This window comes from Malurus melanocephalus, unplaced genomic scaffold, assembly GCF_030028575.1.
Source record: "Malurus melanocephalus ecotype Western Australia unplaced genomic scaffold, MMel_1.1 scaffold_22, whole genome shotgun sequence".
Lineage (NCBI taxonomy): Eukaryota > Metazoa > Chordata > Aves > Passeriformes > Maluridae > Malurus > Malurus melanocephalus.
Genome location: NW_026623254.1, coordinates 2,960,291 through 2,976,026, shown reverse-complemented (window position 1 = coordinate 2,976,026; position 15,736 = coordinate 2,960,291). Strand labels below are relative to the sequence as shown.

Here is a 15,736-nt window from a genome sequence, read left to right as displayed (position 1 = left end):
CTGGAGAGCCTTTGATGTAAAACTTCCTTAAAGATTTCTGAACAGTGGAAAACTCGGTTGGGTTTAATGTTTGCTTTTCTCCCTCTTAACCTGGAAATGGCAAATTCCGAAGTGCAGTGCTCTGTTTCCCTTCTTACCACGCCTGCTGATGAATGTGCAAGCAAATGGGCAATTCTGAATGCCTGCTACCTTCCTGCCACTTCTGGCTTCTATGCTTCTTCARAACTGCTTACTAATCCTTCTTTTCCAACAATCCTTGCTTCTCTATGCTGTATAATCTGACAGGACTGTGGTATATCCACAGCAGGCGAGTACTCTTGCTTTGGAGTCCTGCTTTGCTGGCTTTCTTCTTCTCCTTACTGTGATCTTCCTCTTGCTCTTGAATCCCTTCATCATTCTTTCCTTTATGTGAAGATTATTTGCCTACAATTGCACCTTGGGAGGGAGAARCACATTTTGGTTGGCTTAAAACTTGGTTGGTTAAAAGGCTGTAGTTCCAAACAAGTCGTCTTCACCTAGTGTCCCATCATTTTCCAGGACAATCTGCGTAAAAAGGATGATCGGATTGAAGAATTGGAAGAGGCTCTCAGAGAAAGTGTTCAGATAACTGCAGAGCGGGAAATGGTGCTAGCACAAGAGGAGTCAGCCAGGATCAATGCTGAGAAACAGGTCTGCAATCTTGTAAAGTCACTGGTAGTCCTCTTAGGAAAGTAACCAGWCAGTAAAATACTATTTTCTCTGCTTTCCTGTGTGAAACACAGCTGGTTTTCTTTGATGATCCTTTACCTCTGTTCCAGCATTCGGTAACARAGCTCATAAAATCTGCAAAGCCTTCATGATAAGTTGTATTTCATAGGTAAGATTTTCTTGAAATTGAAATCAAAATATAAGGTATCCTGAGCTTTTAAAATATTGTTTTAAGTAGTAACTCTTCCGATCTGTCTTCCTGTGTGTAAGGCATACTTAGATTTACTGTMTTGTTCATTGAATGTATTTCAAAGACAGTGATTTTTATCAGCTTAGTGGTGTTTATGMACCACAATATCCTTGCACTTGCAAAACAGATGGACAAAAAGACAAATCCCTTGGCTTGACTCATGTATGCACACAGAAAATACACACTTGCGTRTACTGAAGCCACAAGTAGAAACTGTTATGCATTAATTAATTTTGTGCCACTGATGAGGTAACTGAAGAATCATGGACGTGCCTGATTTTAACTCAGGTAAGTAATCATCAAGAAAGCATACCAGAAGTTATGAATAAATCCGTAAGATTTTGATTATGCTTGTGAAGCAGAGGCTGAAGCTGTCACTGTGTATTTTGTGAGGTTCAGTGTTTTTCACTGCTCCTTGACAATAATTAGCAAATAGGAACATTTGGTTAGTTGCACTKCAATGGAGGAATCTCCTTGTCTTTGTTGTTTACTTAACACTTCCGAGTAAGTTCACTTTAAAACATTTTAAGAGGCTTTTTTTAACATGTATTCTTGTATCACAGGCTTTAACTAAAAAGAAGATACAAGTAYCTTAGTAATAATCCAAATTTTCAGGAAGAAATCAACTGTTTCTCTTTAGACTAGAGTCAAGCTCAGCTGTTTGCTGATGAATGTATTGAAGGTAATTCTGGTTGCTGTATTTTCAAATCCTAGGCAGTACGATGGAATTCACTTGCAAGAATGCCTTTCTTCCAAACTTCTAGTAACCTTCAAAAAARTTGCACAAAACAGAAATGTTAGTGAACGCCACTTCAAAGATTAGATTTCCTTGAAAGGAAATTTTTAATCTGACAAAGAATTGGCTCTATGATGAGGCACAAAAGTAATCAAACTAGTATGTGATTTGATGCCTAGGAAGTCATAATGTTTCAATTGATTAGACAGAAGACAAAGTGAGCTGGTTTTAATGTTGTTGAGCACCTAGAAGCTGGTGCTCAAAGAATATTATGAAATATATAAATATAAAAATATATTTGTSTATTAATATATACATATATATTATACATGTATATTAAAATTGATAGTTGGAGTTGTGTTTATATAAATTTTATAGAATTTTGAAACACAAACACACATATTTCAGAGTTTTAAAATTCRGGACTATGTTCTATGTACTATCAATGGCAAATCCTTTGACTTTCATAAACCGTGTMATAGGTTATGAATATTCTTAGAACAAGTGTGAGCGATATGTGTGATGTTTAAAATGTTGATGTTGTTCAAACTGATTATAATTTGCTTTTAATTGCATGCTTTTTCTTTCTTCTTTTTTGTTTATCTTGTTTTCTACCATTCTGCCACTTCACTGCCTGTCTGAAGCTTTTTAATGAATCAGTGCATGAGGTCAACCATTTTGGCTTTAGGTGGTTCAAGGTATGAGGACATCTCATTTGTGCGTGCCTCTGCCCCAATATTTAGTGTTGTTATTGTGGCCTCGTGTTGTGTAATCCTATCCTCCATCATCTCATGATGTGTGGTGTTGTGCTATTTTATAGGCTTCAGATTTGAATTACAGTRTCCATGAAGCCACCCTGGATTTCATGGTTTTCAGATATCCCTTGTWGATGAAAATCTTGCTCTCTTTAATCCACTGTTTAAAAATATCCTGTCAGTGTGTATTAACTGTGACAGTGGGTTAACTGTGTTAATACACAATTTATGTATGCAAGAGGTCTCCTGCTGACTAAAGCTTTCTGTTTATTTCAGGATTTTAGACCTGCTCTTTCTTTTATCTTTCCCAAAATAAATTCAGTTATTTCCTGCTGGGAGCAGTGCATCCATTGATTTGGGCATAGTTTTATTATCCCTACTGATCTGTATGGTAGAAGCCTGCAGTACAGAAAGCAGATCAGGCAGTCTTGCATAGATGGAAAGGATTGAAAGTTCTTCAAGCCTTTCTTTTTAACAATAGTTACCTGGTTTTGATGGTGCACCTGCTGAATCCTGTGTGCAAATACTGTTGTGAATTCCTTATAGCTGTGGGGTCATGTAGCAATGTGGTTGGTGCCACTAGTTCAGCCCTCTGTGTGGAAGATCAGGTGTATGGAGACTTCTTTGTARGTACTCCCCATAAGGCTGAAGATAGGATTTCTCATATAAGCACTTCTGTCATAAAGGGTTTTTCATTAGAGATGGCAGAACCAAATGTGGATTCGAACTCTATTTCTGCATTAACCAAATCTGAGTTTATTAGAAAAGCTATCATTATGTCCCTAGGTGGGGGAAATAAATTTTTTTCCTGCTCAGAAATACAGCARTAGTTTTGCTCCCTAGGAAAAATTGTTGGAGGTCTTCTTTGACAAGAGGCTTTTTCACAAGCTCTTTCACTGTCCTAGTGCACCTTACCATTGCTTCTCCTGCAGCAGGAAGTGGGAGTTTAGCCTTTATATGAATTGAGTCATAATCASAACTGTTCCCAGGACAATGCTGGAAATGTGTTTTGATCTTCTTGAAAGAATGAGACCCTTCTTGTGAAATTAAGGGAAAGGCAAGTTCCAGTTCTGTGACTCAGTGGTGACCAATAATGGGTGATAAGTTCTTGTCTCAAGGAGCACAATATTAGGATTACTGGCATTTTGACCCTTCCTTAATGGAGGGCGTAGTTCRCAAATGTTTTCTGACCTAAGATACTCCATGCCCTCCCTCTGCTCGCTCACTTTCATCCCCATACTTGAGTGCACATCCCTTCTGTTTTCCCAGCTGAGGTCATTCTGGGGCTGTGTTGTGAAATGGAGCAGTGACCTAATTCATGGTAACAACTGCCTTGCTTTTTGAAGGGATTTTTTCATGAGAAGCACTTTACTGACCTGGTTCATGAGTCCCCATGCAGAGCTTGAGGGATGTCTGAGGAAGCTTTGACCTGTGGGGGCAGGATTGAGAAGTGGAGGCAGGAATTGCTTAGTATTACTGCTAAAAATATTTTTGCCGGAAAGTTATTGCAGCCTCTGCAATGGGCTACAATTTCTTGGAGTGAGATGGTGCACTGCCTGATCATGACATACATTTCTCTAGCTGATTTTATTTCCTTCAGATTTGAAAAGCAGAAGATTTTAGAAATTAAAATAACATTTCTGCTGATGGTCATACAGCTCTGTTCTYTCATGAATATCAGCCCCTGCTTAAATGCACTCTCTTTATAGTATCAGCTAACATGTAACTCCTTACCTTAAAATGTAATGGCAAATAAACACATAAAATAGTGGCCATTACCTCTTCATTCCTTCCTTCCTTAAGTAGCTACTTAAACTGAAATTTTTGRCTTGGCAGTGTGATCTTGACACCTTCCGTCAACTTTTTTTGAACTTATAGTTCTCAGTGGGACATTTTAAATGTGSTTAAGTAYGTAGACCTATAAATAGCTGTATCTRTGTTCCTACACTGTGTCTTTTTATCCTTTACAGGGCAGATTTTTCTGCTTTGCTTTTTTGAGGAAAAGACTGAATATTGTAAAAGTAGTATTGTTCAAATGTATTTCCTTATGCTCATTTCTTTCTTCTACTGTCTCTATAAATTATTTCAGCAGGATTTAATATTATTTCAGGTACACCTTACATGTAAAATATGTTGCTAACAAGACTTCTGAACTTGTCTATCACRTATGCCTGCTTTAAAATTTGTATCYGTTTATTAAGGAAAAATAAATMCAGAATAGGTTAATAACTCAACCAGAAACTCTTTTCAGAGTTCTCTCCTGTTTCCCTCTGTAAATACAAGGTCTGCAGAGGCTTGAATATAGAGTACAGTCTGCAAGAGCCTTTTCTTATTGGTGAGTTACTGTACAGAAATTCTCAYCAAGTTTTGAATGGTACTTGTTATTTGCACTTCCATCAAAACACCATTSTGGTTTTGTTTTAATATTSTAGCATATATTACTTAGATTGCAGKTCCTTCTAAGAATAGAACAGAAACTACATTTACAAGAGATTTATCYAACATTGGACCCTATCCTATCAAGTACCTTCTAAAAATTCAAAACAAATTAAAACACGTAACTTTTTTGCTGAACATTCTGTTACTGAAATAATCTGAAATATTTTCTCACATATTTAGAGCGCTGGAATAATTTCACAGCACAAATTCTGACACACTAAGTTACTTCCTGCAGGTCTCTGTAAATGAAAAATATAAAGTGGAATTTCTCATGAACCTATAGATGTTTTCTGAGCACCATAAAAATGTGAGAATTCTGACTGCTCTGTAACACTAGCTGGACAGTTTGCTTTTAATGAATGTTTTTGGTCTCTTCTTCTGTATCTGCTAATGAGAAATTTGATAAACTAAGAGACTGGAGATCAAGGCAGTAATCCAAGCTATGGCTTGAGGGTAAAGGTACTGAAGCCTCAGTGCTTCCCACTGATTTTTCCGAGGAGTTAACATTTCTTTGGCTGAACTTCTCTTGAATATCTTCTGAAAAGCTTGTTTCTGTAAAAGTCAGCCAAAATAATTTTGGCTTTTGAGTGTGTGTATATATGTAYATGTGCAAAGTAATTTGTGTCCTTAGTTCATATTAAGTAAAATTCTGTGCTAAAAACTTATATTTTTATTTGTTTTACGATACAAATTTTAAGAGCTTTTTAAATCAAGTGTCAGCCCAAGGTATAATTATACCATTGTTTTCCAAGAGATTTACTTTTTTCTCTTCTTCTGTCTGATTGTTCTGCTTTGTTGAGAGAAAGCATTGGGGTGACCAAAGCTCACTGTGCACTGCRTCCTTGTCAGTGAATGTGTTTGCAGTAATTTTTAGGAGCACTGCATCTCCCTAACATTACTTCTTTTCCCTGGATATTTAAATGGATTACATAACCTTTTCCTTTAAAAATACGCAGATTTGTACCGAGTCACACTCCCTTCAAGGGAGAGGTAATTTGGTATGTAATTCTCTCTGCATTTAATGTACCTTTTAAGAGGTGGAACAGTGGAAATTTTCTGTCTTGTGTTCAGCTGTGCTGAGCTGGGGGCTTGGGAGGTTTTTTTTGCCTCCAGATGGGAAGAATGAATAGAGAGAGAAATGATGAATAGAAAATCATGCCTAATGACTTTGAGGCAGAGATCTTTTTCTAACATTATAGAGAAAAAAAAAAAACCTTTTAAATCTTGTAGACTCATGGAAATGTTTAGGTTGGAAGATATCTCTAAGATCATTGAGTCCAACCATTAACCTGACACTGCCAAGCCCACCACTAAGCCGTGTCCCTGAACACCACATCTACCTGTCTTTTAAATTCCTTYGGGGTTGATGATTTTGTTTTTGTTTCATTTGTTGCTCTCGTTTAAGGTTGGAGAGTAGCCAGAGTTTGATGACTTTCTGGAGAAYTGGGGACACCTAACATTAACCTCTGTGCAAAATTTACATTGAGCATTTTTCCATACAAGTCACCTTTTCATTTAATGACATAGAAATACTGATGGAAACTGTTATATATAAATTTGGTGCAAGTGCAGATTTTAAGATCACTTTGTGTATATTTGTATTCCTTTTTATTGTTTAATAGATACATATCGATTTCCTGTTATGCTGTGTCTTAGGTATTCCAGACAAAACTCTATCTTGGCATCTCTCTGCCTGTTATACCATTTTCTTAAGCACTTACCTCTCGACAGCATTTTATTTGTTGTGGCTCAAAAGAAAATCAAATTTTTGCAGATCTGGTTACATTAATGCTTGTTTGTAATTGTAAGGACTCACACAAGAGACTTGTGTTAGTATTTGTTTAACCTCATCCTGTGCTTTTTTCATTTTAAATTTTCCAATTGCATTCTTTAACTGTGATCTTAAATGCAAGTGTGATGCAACAAAGCATAGATTAAAGCATTAGAAAAGCTCATTAGACTTGGACATTCGATTCATAAATTGAAAAATATGTTCTTTTTCTGACAWAATTGATTTTTCCCCCAAATCTATGAAGTGCAAGAAAAGAAATTGTTTTCCTTTCCATAGCATATTGCTATATATAAAAACACAGAAGAGGTGACAAGCTTGAGGTCATTAATTTGAGGATGCCTCTTCATTTGAGATTTCCTACGCAAATGAAAGCTTCCAGACTTTCCTTTACTGCTGTTTACTATCGGATTTCTTCAACCTCTTCACTGAATTTCAGTCTGAATTCAGTTGGCTCCAAATAGTAGAGGTTCTTTTAATTTTTTGTGGTTAGGTTCTGCTGTTGGCTTTCTGTTAACTACAAAGCTCAAGATCTGCTTCCACAGGTGGAAACTTTCTTAAGCTGCCAGTGAAACTGTKCTTCTTCAGTTTGCACATGTTCAGCCTTCACATGGCAGTGCATGTGCTTTCATTTATTTATGTTCATGCTCCTTAATGTCTTTTGGGAAAAGTGTTAAAGTTGTGTGTGGAATTAGCATAACGTTTTTCACTGCTTGTAGTGAGTTAATACATCATCCCAGAATTTTTCTCTTTGGAAAATCAATCTGTGCTATATGAATTGACACTCTTTGTTACGCTGTGTAGCACAGCATTAAACATTTACTYTGAGTATTATTCAGTTAGGTCTAAACTGCCTGCCACATTAACATATCCTAGCTAACCTGAAACTGTCAAAAATGCAGCAAAATGGAAATCATGRCCTGCGGAAGGCTGGTAAAAAACTGCTGAAATCCTTGGACAATTAGTCTGACTTCTACCTTAGTAGCAGTAGATGTAACCTAAGAAAGGGCCATTTATTTTGAAGATGGCCATGTTTAGAGTTGTTACTGGAGTATCATGAATTACCCATGGATCCAGAGAATTTTGTTTGGAGATGATAAATTGCACCAAATGTGTGTGTGCAGAGCTGCACAGAWTGTGCTTCATGTGCTGCATTCTAGTGTCTCTGTGTCTGCAGAGATTTTTAAAAGGTGGTCAAAATCCAGATTTTTCCAAGATTGACTGTTGTTCCTGGAAATTGCTGCTGTATCCCAAGGGTTGGGAGAGATTCATTGCTAGCCATGGAAGATAAGCACAAAACAGTTTCCTAAGACTGTAGATCCATGTAAAGTAAAATAGGAGAGCTTCCTTTGGTATGGTTGCACAGGTTAAAAAACATAATGAGAATATTTCATTGGATAATGGTTTCACTTGAGGAAAAGGAGAAATAGAATTGTAACTTCTTATAGTCTTCAGATACCAGTGACTAAAACAGGTTTCTTTTTCTCAGTAGAAATGAGAATTCAATTTTCACTTACTCTTTTTTGAGGCCTGACTCAGATGTTTTGTTTGTGTTAAGCAGAGGCAATTATTATTTCCTTCTCAAGAGCTCTTGTCCCAGCAGTAGGCTGTAGCTTATTTATGTGGGCTATGGCCTACATTTAGGAGATAGGACTGTCAAAGCTACCTCCAAACATCCTAACAGGACACAGCTGTGACTTACTGAGTCCTCAAGGCTCAGGAGTTTTCTCTTTTCCAAACATCTGGGAATTGCGATTCCTCTTTCTTCATACAGAAGCTCAGTGCTCTCAGAGTATGAGCAAAAAGCACTTGATGGATACTCAAGTAACAGACCCCTTGACTGAGGCTTCCTTGTTTATGTTTGTGTGGCTTCTGCAGGACTAAGGGGGTAATGTCAGATACCTGGTCAATCTGATTAGTGCTCTTCATTGCCTCAAGCCATTCATGGAGACAGAAAAGAGCGATACAGAGCCTTAACTCCTTTTTATTATCAGATGCTTTTTTTACAATGAAGTTTTTGCTGAGGCCAGTTCATGGAAATTAGAGACATCAGCTGTCTAAATATCTCAGTTTCACAGTGATAAGAAAAATTGCATTAATCTGCAGTATCCTGCAGATTTTCAGACCATAGGCTTTTGTTCTTCTCTCTCTTTTTCTTGCTCCTCTCCTTTTTCCCATTTAATAATGTAAGAATAGAACAGTGGCATCAGTTCTGTTAAACCACCAAGACACACTATTTTATCAGGGATGCTGAATGTACAAAATCCAAACAGCCTGAAAAACAGAGGCTCAAAGACTTCAGAAAGCCATACAGTAATGTAAAGAAAGACAGAGTTCATCCCTGAAATTATTGCTGTATATTACAGATGATCAAAAGAACTTGCTTTTCCTCTGGAGAACTGATAATCCACCAGCCATTTTCACAGCTTCAACACTTAACTCTCCTCTTTACTGCAAACAAAACAGAACTCCTTCTCCATGTGCAGTCTGCCACCCTCCCCTGATGCTGTACACAGCTGACTTTGGCAAAAGTCTGGCATCCCCTTTGAGATGCAGGTAGAAGTGATGTATAGAAACATCTTAATCACTGCATCCTGTGCACTGGTGCTGAATAAGAGGGGTTTGAATTGAAGCCAGAGCTCCAGCCTGTGTGGTGGGACAGAGCCATTCTGCTTTACAGCCTTCTGCTGTCAGTGGGGCAGAGCTTTCAGCTGTTCTGTGGTTGAGGGCTGTCCTTACCTTACAAATGAGACATTACAGTTATTTTACTGATGGACAGGAAGATTTTTCTTGTTATTTTTTGCTGCTTTCTCTCMTTTTCCTCTGATATTTTTAGCTCTCAAAAAGCTGTGCCTACCAGCTTTCTCAGTATCTGTAGGAATTTGAAATTTGTTCCCTTAATTCAGAATAGCCAAAAATTTAGTTAAATATCTTGGACATAGTCTTTTAAGAGTACCCTAAAGCCACCCTACTCCTTTAACGAAATTGGGGCTATGATGAAACCATAATTCATTTCCCTCTTATTTTGTGTAAAGGTTTATTAGCTTGTGATTTAAGCAAACCATCTGGTCCTGCTGGCAGTCCAAGTTATGTCAGACTCAGTGCTTTCTCCCTGTAATATGTTACTGGAGGCAGTTAAATTACATGCTTAAGTCCCAAGTCTGGCCTGTGCTTTTTCCATGTCTTAACATCTGTTCTAGGAAATTTTTCTGGGATCCAAACAAGTTTACACAGAGCCAGATCTCTTGTCTTTGTCTTTATTTCGTGTCTATTTCTTTTCCTTCTCTGCAGTCTAATCTGTCCTGTTGAGTAAAAGATAATGCAGAAATTTTCAGTCTCTTTTTTCATTTCATCAATGTACATAATGAGACAAAAAATTCTTTTAAAACTCAAGAGCTGTAGAAAAATAGGACACAGTCATCTGAGAGAGTGACACTTGGAGAAATGTTTTTTTTTTCAGTCCTTCTAATATTGTTTCTCCTGACTTTTAACTGCAAGACTTTTGTTTTGCTTGCCTAATTAATTTTGGACAAAAGTAAAGATTTTTATTACATTTTGTCTTGCCATGCTAATTCCATGTTTATATAAGACAAGTCTATGTTTAGAAAGTAAATGACTTTTAATAGACATGTTAGCCAGCTGAGTTGGTTTTGAAAAGATCTCTAGTGATTGATTTATAAAAAGATCATGGAAAATTACTTGTGTGGGAATTTAATCATTTTGTATTCTTCCTGGAACTTTAGAGACACAATAATGAATATATACAGCTATTCCATAGCCTGCTGTGTCTATATGTATTTTGAAAGAACTTGAATTTCTKTTCTTCAATCAGATGCATAAAAATTACTCTGATTCTAGATATGTAATTAMACATTTAACTATGTTTCTTACATTTGGCTGCACCTAAAGTACTGTATCTCCAGCTTAGATGTGGGGGTCTTAGAATAACAGTTAAGATCCTTTGCCATTGAGAGAGGCCCTTTGAGAGTTTCAATTACACACGGGTAAGGTCAAGGGAGGGGATTCTGCCCCTCTGCTCTGCTCTAATGAGACTCCACCTGGAGCATCCGGCACTGGGGCCCCCAGCACAGGAAGGACGTGAACCTGTTGGAGCAAGTCCAAAGGAGGCCAAGATGATCAGAGCATTGGAGCACCTCTSCTATGCGGAAACCCTGAGAATTTGGATTGTTCAGTCTGGAGAAGGCTCTGGAGAGWCTTCATTGCAGCCTTTAAGTGTAAAAACGGGACTTTAAAGAGAGAGACTCTTCCCCAAGGTCTATAGTTACAGGACAAGGGTCAAAGGTTTTAAACTGKARGAGGGTAAGTTTGGACTGRACATASGGAAGAAGTTCTTTATAATAAGCAYGGTGAGACTCTGGAACAGATTGCCCTGAGAGGTTATGGATATGTCATCACTGGAAGAGTTCAAGGTTGGGTTAAACAGRGCTTTGAGAGATCTAATCTAGTGAAAAGAGTGGCAGGAGGGTTGCCCTATATGTGGTGCTTAAAGGTCCCCTCCAATCCAAACTATTCTATGAAAAATGAAAAACAAAAAAAGTAAACCATCTCCTCTTCAAAGATTGCTAATCTACAGGTGAGAAAAAGCCTTATCTAACATTAGCGTATATTTTTATATAGTTTATATAAAGATAGCAGTGCTTTGCTATCTTTAATAAATTTCATGCCAGTCATATATATTTGAATTTGGATGCATTCATATCYTGTCACTTGAGACTAGAAAATTTTCCTTTATGGTGTCTGCAAAAGGCTAAAGAATGCCTTTTCCTCATTCTTGGTATGCATGTAGCGTATTAACATGGATTGCATGGGTCACCATKTCAGAACAGATCCTCTGCAAGTGTTTTCTCAAGTGTATAGCACTTTGCTCTTGTGTTCCCTTTATTAATGACTTTGTCCATTGCCTCTTTATAGTTGCACTGTACCACTGTAGTGAATTACATTGCATTACCAACATTCATGATGCAYTTGTTGCTTCGATGATGACCCAAAATTGCTCTGCTTCTCTGAMAAGATGTAAGCAGAAAATTAAGCTYCAGAGCTATCTTYYTGAGAGGGCTGTAGAAGCCTTTTTCAATTTTCTGTGGAGTAGAAAAGTTATTTTCAGGTGATCCTTTATCACTGAGGAAAGCTCACRATGGGAAGAAAAAAGATAGCTGCCACTACATTGCTATCTAAACAAACTGAAGTGTTTGGGGATGCTAAGGTTCCATTAGTTAGCCATCTGTCTGGATCAGCTTTAGRTATTGGARTCTTTGGGCTCTGATTTTAAGGGGMAAATAATAACAACCACATTAGTTGATATAAGCACTCTTCCTGACCTGAAATATCTCTTGGGTCTCAGGAATTCTTAGTAGYGCATTAGTTCTCATGTAACAGGTGAGGGAGTTGGAGCTTGCCCATCCTGATGATCAGTAATCATTCCAAGACCTAGTACAGAGATTGGTAGGATTTCCAGCCTCAGTAATACTTTGCATATTCAGTCCCTTTCTCAATTTTGTTGTCTTTTTACTGGCTTTTGGGGAACTTGACCAAGCTCTTTGCAAGTCCCTGGCTTCACRTTGCCCAGTGGCCAGAAAGGTTTACTGGAACCACAATGTATTTGGAGGTAATATGTCTATGTAAAAGCCTGGGTTTTGATTTGCAGGAGCAGGGAGATTAAGATGGTAGATAAGCTTCTGAAAAGGGTTTCTTTATTTAATTTTTTTTTTGTTATTAAATCATTTCTGTAAAAGCTGCCATTGACATGGTAGATAAACCTCTTCTTTTGTATTGCTGTTTCTCTCCACCTTGTTTTCATGCTTTCCTAAGGAAGGAGATGTAATACTACATAAAATATTTGTTCTATCTTGACATTTCCCTCTTCTGCTGCTGTGAATCCCATACAGATCTAATTGACATTCYTTGCTCTCTTTCACATCGTTCATTCAGTCTCTCAGGAGCTCTCTCCTCTAATGGAAACTTATTTCAGCTTGATRTTCTTCCTTAAAGATAAGCTGTCACGTGGTCAGGTCACTTAGGGCTTAAAAACAATGAACAAATAAGTATCCATTTAAGTTCTCTGTTCAGAATACATGAAGACCTTTCTGGCCTGTCTATAGAGAACTGAATCATGGCTAAGTCCTAGGCAGTCAAAGATACATTTTGCYTTATATACTGTCATTTGAGCAAAGAGAAAAGAGGAGCAAGAGTTCACTGTTTACATCTTCTGAAATGGGTGGAGACTTTCTAGTTATATCTGACAAGGCACAAGCTTGTCCGCAGTTAAATTGCAAATGTCAACAGCATGTCTCTGAAAATGTCTCAGCATGCCAAGAACTTTGGTTTTGGCAAATATTTTTTCTTTATTATATAATTAGCTGTTCTCAGGGGGTAAAAATCAAGGGTAGATTTGAAGTTTTGTGTATGGGCTTAAATAGATGTGCATTTCAAGTAGTTTCTTCCAGTGAATATTCCTCTGTCATTTCTCACTGGACTGCTTACTGGGACAGGTCTGCACTAAGATTCATAAGCTGCCAAATAAAATGTTTTGTTTTGTAGAAGTTTAATTGAAATAGACCCATGGACTATCTACACCCTGATGAATCTGAACAATGAAGTCTTTACTGTGAATACAGTCMTCACTATTTTGGTGAACTTTGTCTTTAGCAAATTGCGTGACAAATGGCCCTTGCTGGAGATCGTGGAAGGTAATGACAGCTCTGTAAACCAAGTTATTGGCACAGTTTAAAAGCTACTCACATTCCAGCCATTCCTAAAACATGATTAGATCAATTTTCTGTTGGCCTGCAAAAATGCAAAGTATAGCCTTAGAATTAAAAGAATTATCAAACAGAGCAATGAGAAAACTGCAATAAGACTTATTAAGTACCTGCAATAAYCACTGCTATGAGATACTCTTGCAGAATTAGCTCTTGGCACCTCTCCCTAGGAGCCTTGGCCTAGATATCAGCCTCCAGTCTCCTCATGCCTTCCAAACAGCACAGAGTTGTCATGCTACAGATCTACATCAAGCCAACCAGTCCTTCAGTGTTAACATCACAGACTTTGATGGCTGGCAATGGGAGGAAGCCTGTCAGAAATGTTTCAAACCTGATTATGGAGATGTTGCTTCACAGATTGTTTTATCTTGGCAGCTGACAGATTGACACAGGCCCTTTGGACTGTTGCAGTTGGCTAGGGGYTTGTTGATTTGAGGTGGTTTTCTGTTCGAGCCAAGGGGTTTATAGTTGGTGTGCCTCTTTTCAGTTTGAAGGAAAATGTCYGTGTAGGCATTTCTGATCCACCCAGAGGAAGCAGAAGCTGATATCCTAGCAGCTGATGCACAAGTGCACCCTCATTACTCCACCATTTTWCTAAGAATCAGTTTCCATCTTAGTAGTATTTTTGCTATTTGTTATTTCTGCAGTTCTTCTTTGCATTCTTTTCTGTTCTATTTCCTCTAATTCATTTTATGGATTTTCCTCTTAGTTTTAAAAGCYGACAGATTTTCTGATCATGTTTTGCACGCTGAACAGTAATAAAACAGGAGTGGTTTGGTTATTATAGCCACACTTGCCAGTTTGGACTACCTATCGCTGAAGTTCTCCTTTGGTCTGTTGATTATTGTATGAATTCTTGGCTGTACATTTTGAATCATTTATAGTAATTGCATATTTAATTTTTTTTAAAATTTGCTGAGCATAAGAATACCACCCTTTAACAGCTTCATTTAAATGGAAGTAGAAAAGCTTTCTGCAGTAAACATTTCTCCATATCTCTGCTAGATTTTTATAAATCTCCTGATTCTGAATTGCAATGTTTCTTGCTGTCACTGRCTGAGAATGAAAACCAGTCTTATTTTCCATGTTTGTCCTGAGTCATCAGCTCTGCCTTTAGGAGTACAGGATTTATTAAAGCATGTTACATACTTCACTCCTACAACACTTAGATAGCAAATGACATGCTCAACTCTTCTTGTAAAAACATGTAAGTAGAAATTGAGCTTGTTATCATTTYAGTAATTCACTTCCAGGATGGATCACAAGTTGATTGTTATGGAGGGATATAAAGGCAATACAGTGCGGTGTTTTCASACTAAATTTATACAAATGTTTGATTATGTGCAGCAGTAGCTTCTCCTGTTGAAATGTTTCTCCCATTGAAAACATATTATAATACTGTTTATGAGCACTTGGTTGTGATAGAAGGGGAAAACCTGCATAGAAGAAGTCAGTGAAAGTAATGTGTGTGATCAAGCTTTATTGTAAAATTATTAAAGCACATCCACAGGTTTTCAAATGCTATATATATAGCTAGACTTGAGCATTTATTATGGTTTTGCATGTCAATTAGTGATAAATTTTTCCTGAGACAGAACCTGTTTCAAGTGCAAAATACAATGTCTCTTTGACTGTGTAAAATCTGTGCTAGAATTTATATTCATGTTGATTCTGAATCTTTCCAATTTGCTAAAGATAAAAAAATTGTTCTGCTATACTTCTCTGCCATCAGCAACTCTGACTGCCTTATATTGCTAAATCCCAGCATGTGCCTATAAGCATTCTTCAAATGGCATTTTGAGGGAAGCAGCCTCACTTATGTATTATGGGAACTCAGTCCTCTCCCTGCTTCAGAAATGTTACCTTTGTTCTTAAAGTGCATATGTGGTTTCTCTTGAGCATCATTAACAGTGAAAGTTTTTATCCTTTTGGTGTGTTATCAGTATGCTTCGTTTAATACCTTGCATTTTTTTTTTGGGCCAGTGTTTACATATACAGTCCACCCTCTTATCCTTGTGGTACATTTTCTAAAACAGAAGTACAGAAGAGTTGAAGGTTTGTATTGTAATGGTAATGTTGCAGTGACCAAACTGAGTTAATTCACAAGCTGTAATGTTGCCTTGGTCGAGTGTWGACATCCTGTCTACAGCACTGGATGATGCCTCCAGCCTGCAGAAGTGCTCTGTGGCATCCATTCACTTGTAACCTTTGTGCTCCAATTTAGGTGTGACATTTATTAAGTTCCAGCTGATCATTCTGCACTATTTTTCTCTCCTCCTGTCCTCTCCAAAAATGTTTTAG

At 37.5% G+C, this 15,736-nt stretch overlaps 1 protein-coding gene across 4 annotated transcripts in view; it reads left to right on the top strand.

Moving 5' to 3' along the window:
- ERC1 (ELKS/RAB6-interacting/CAST family member 1) overlaps positions 1-15,736 on the top strand; it is a 269,145-nt gene that overhangs the window by 161,611 nt on the left and 91,798 nt on the right. For all 4 annotated transcript variants that reach the window (XM_057390065.1, XM_057390061.1, XM_057390063.1 and 1 more), the window contains one exon: positions 538-669. In XM_057390065.1, the coding sequence (XP_057246048.1) occupies positions 538-669 (132 nt within the window). The remainder of the gene's footprint in view (positions 1-537; positions 670-15,736) is intronic.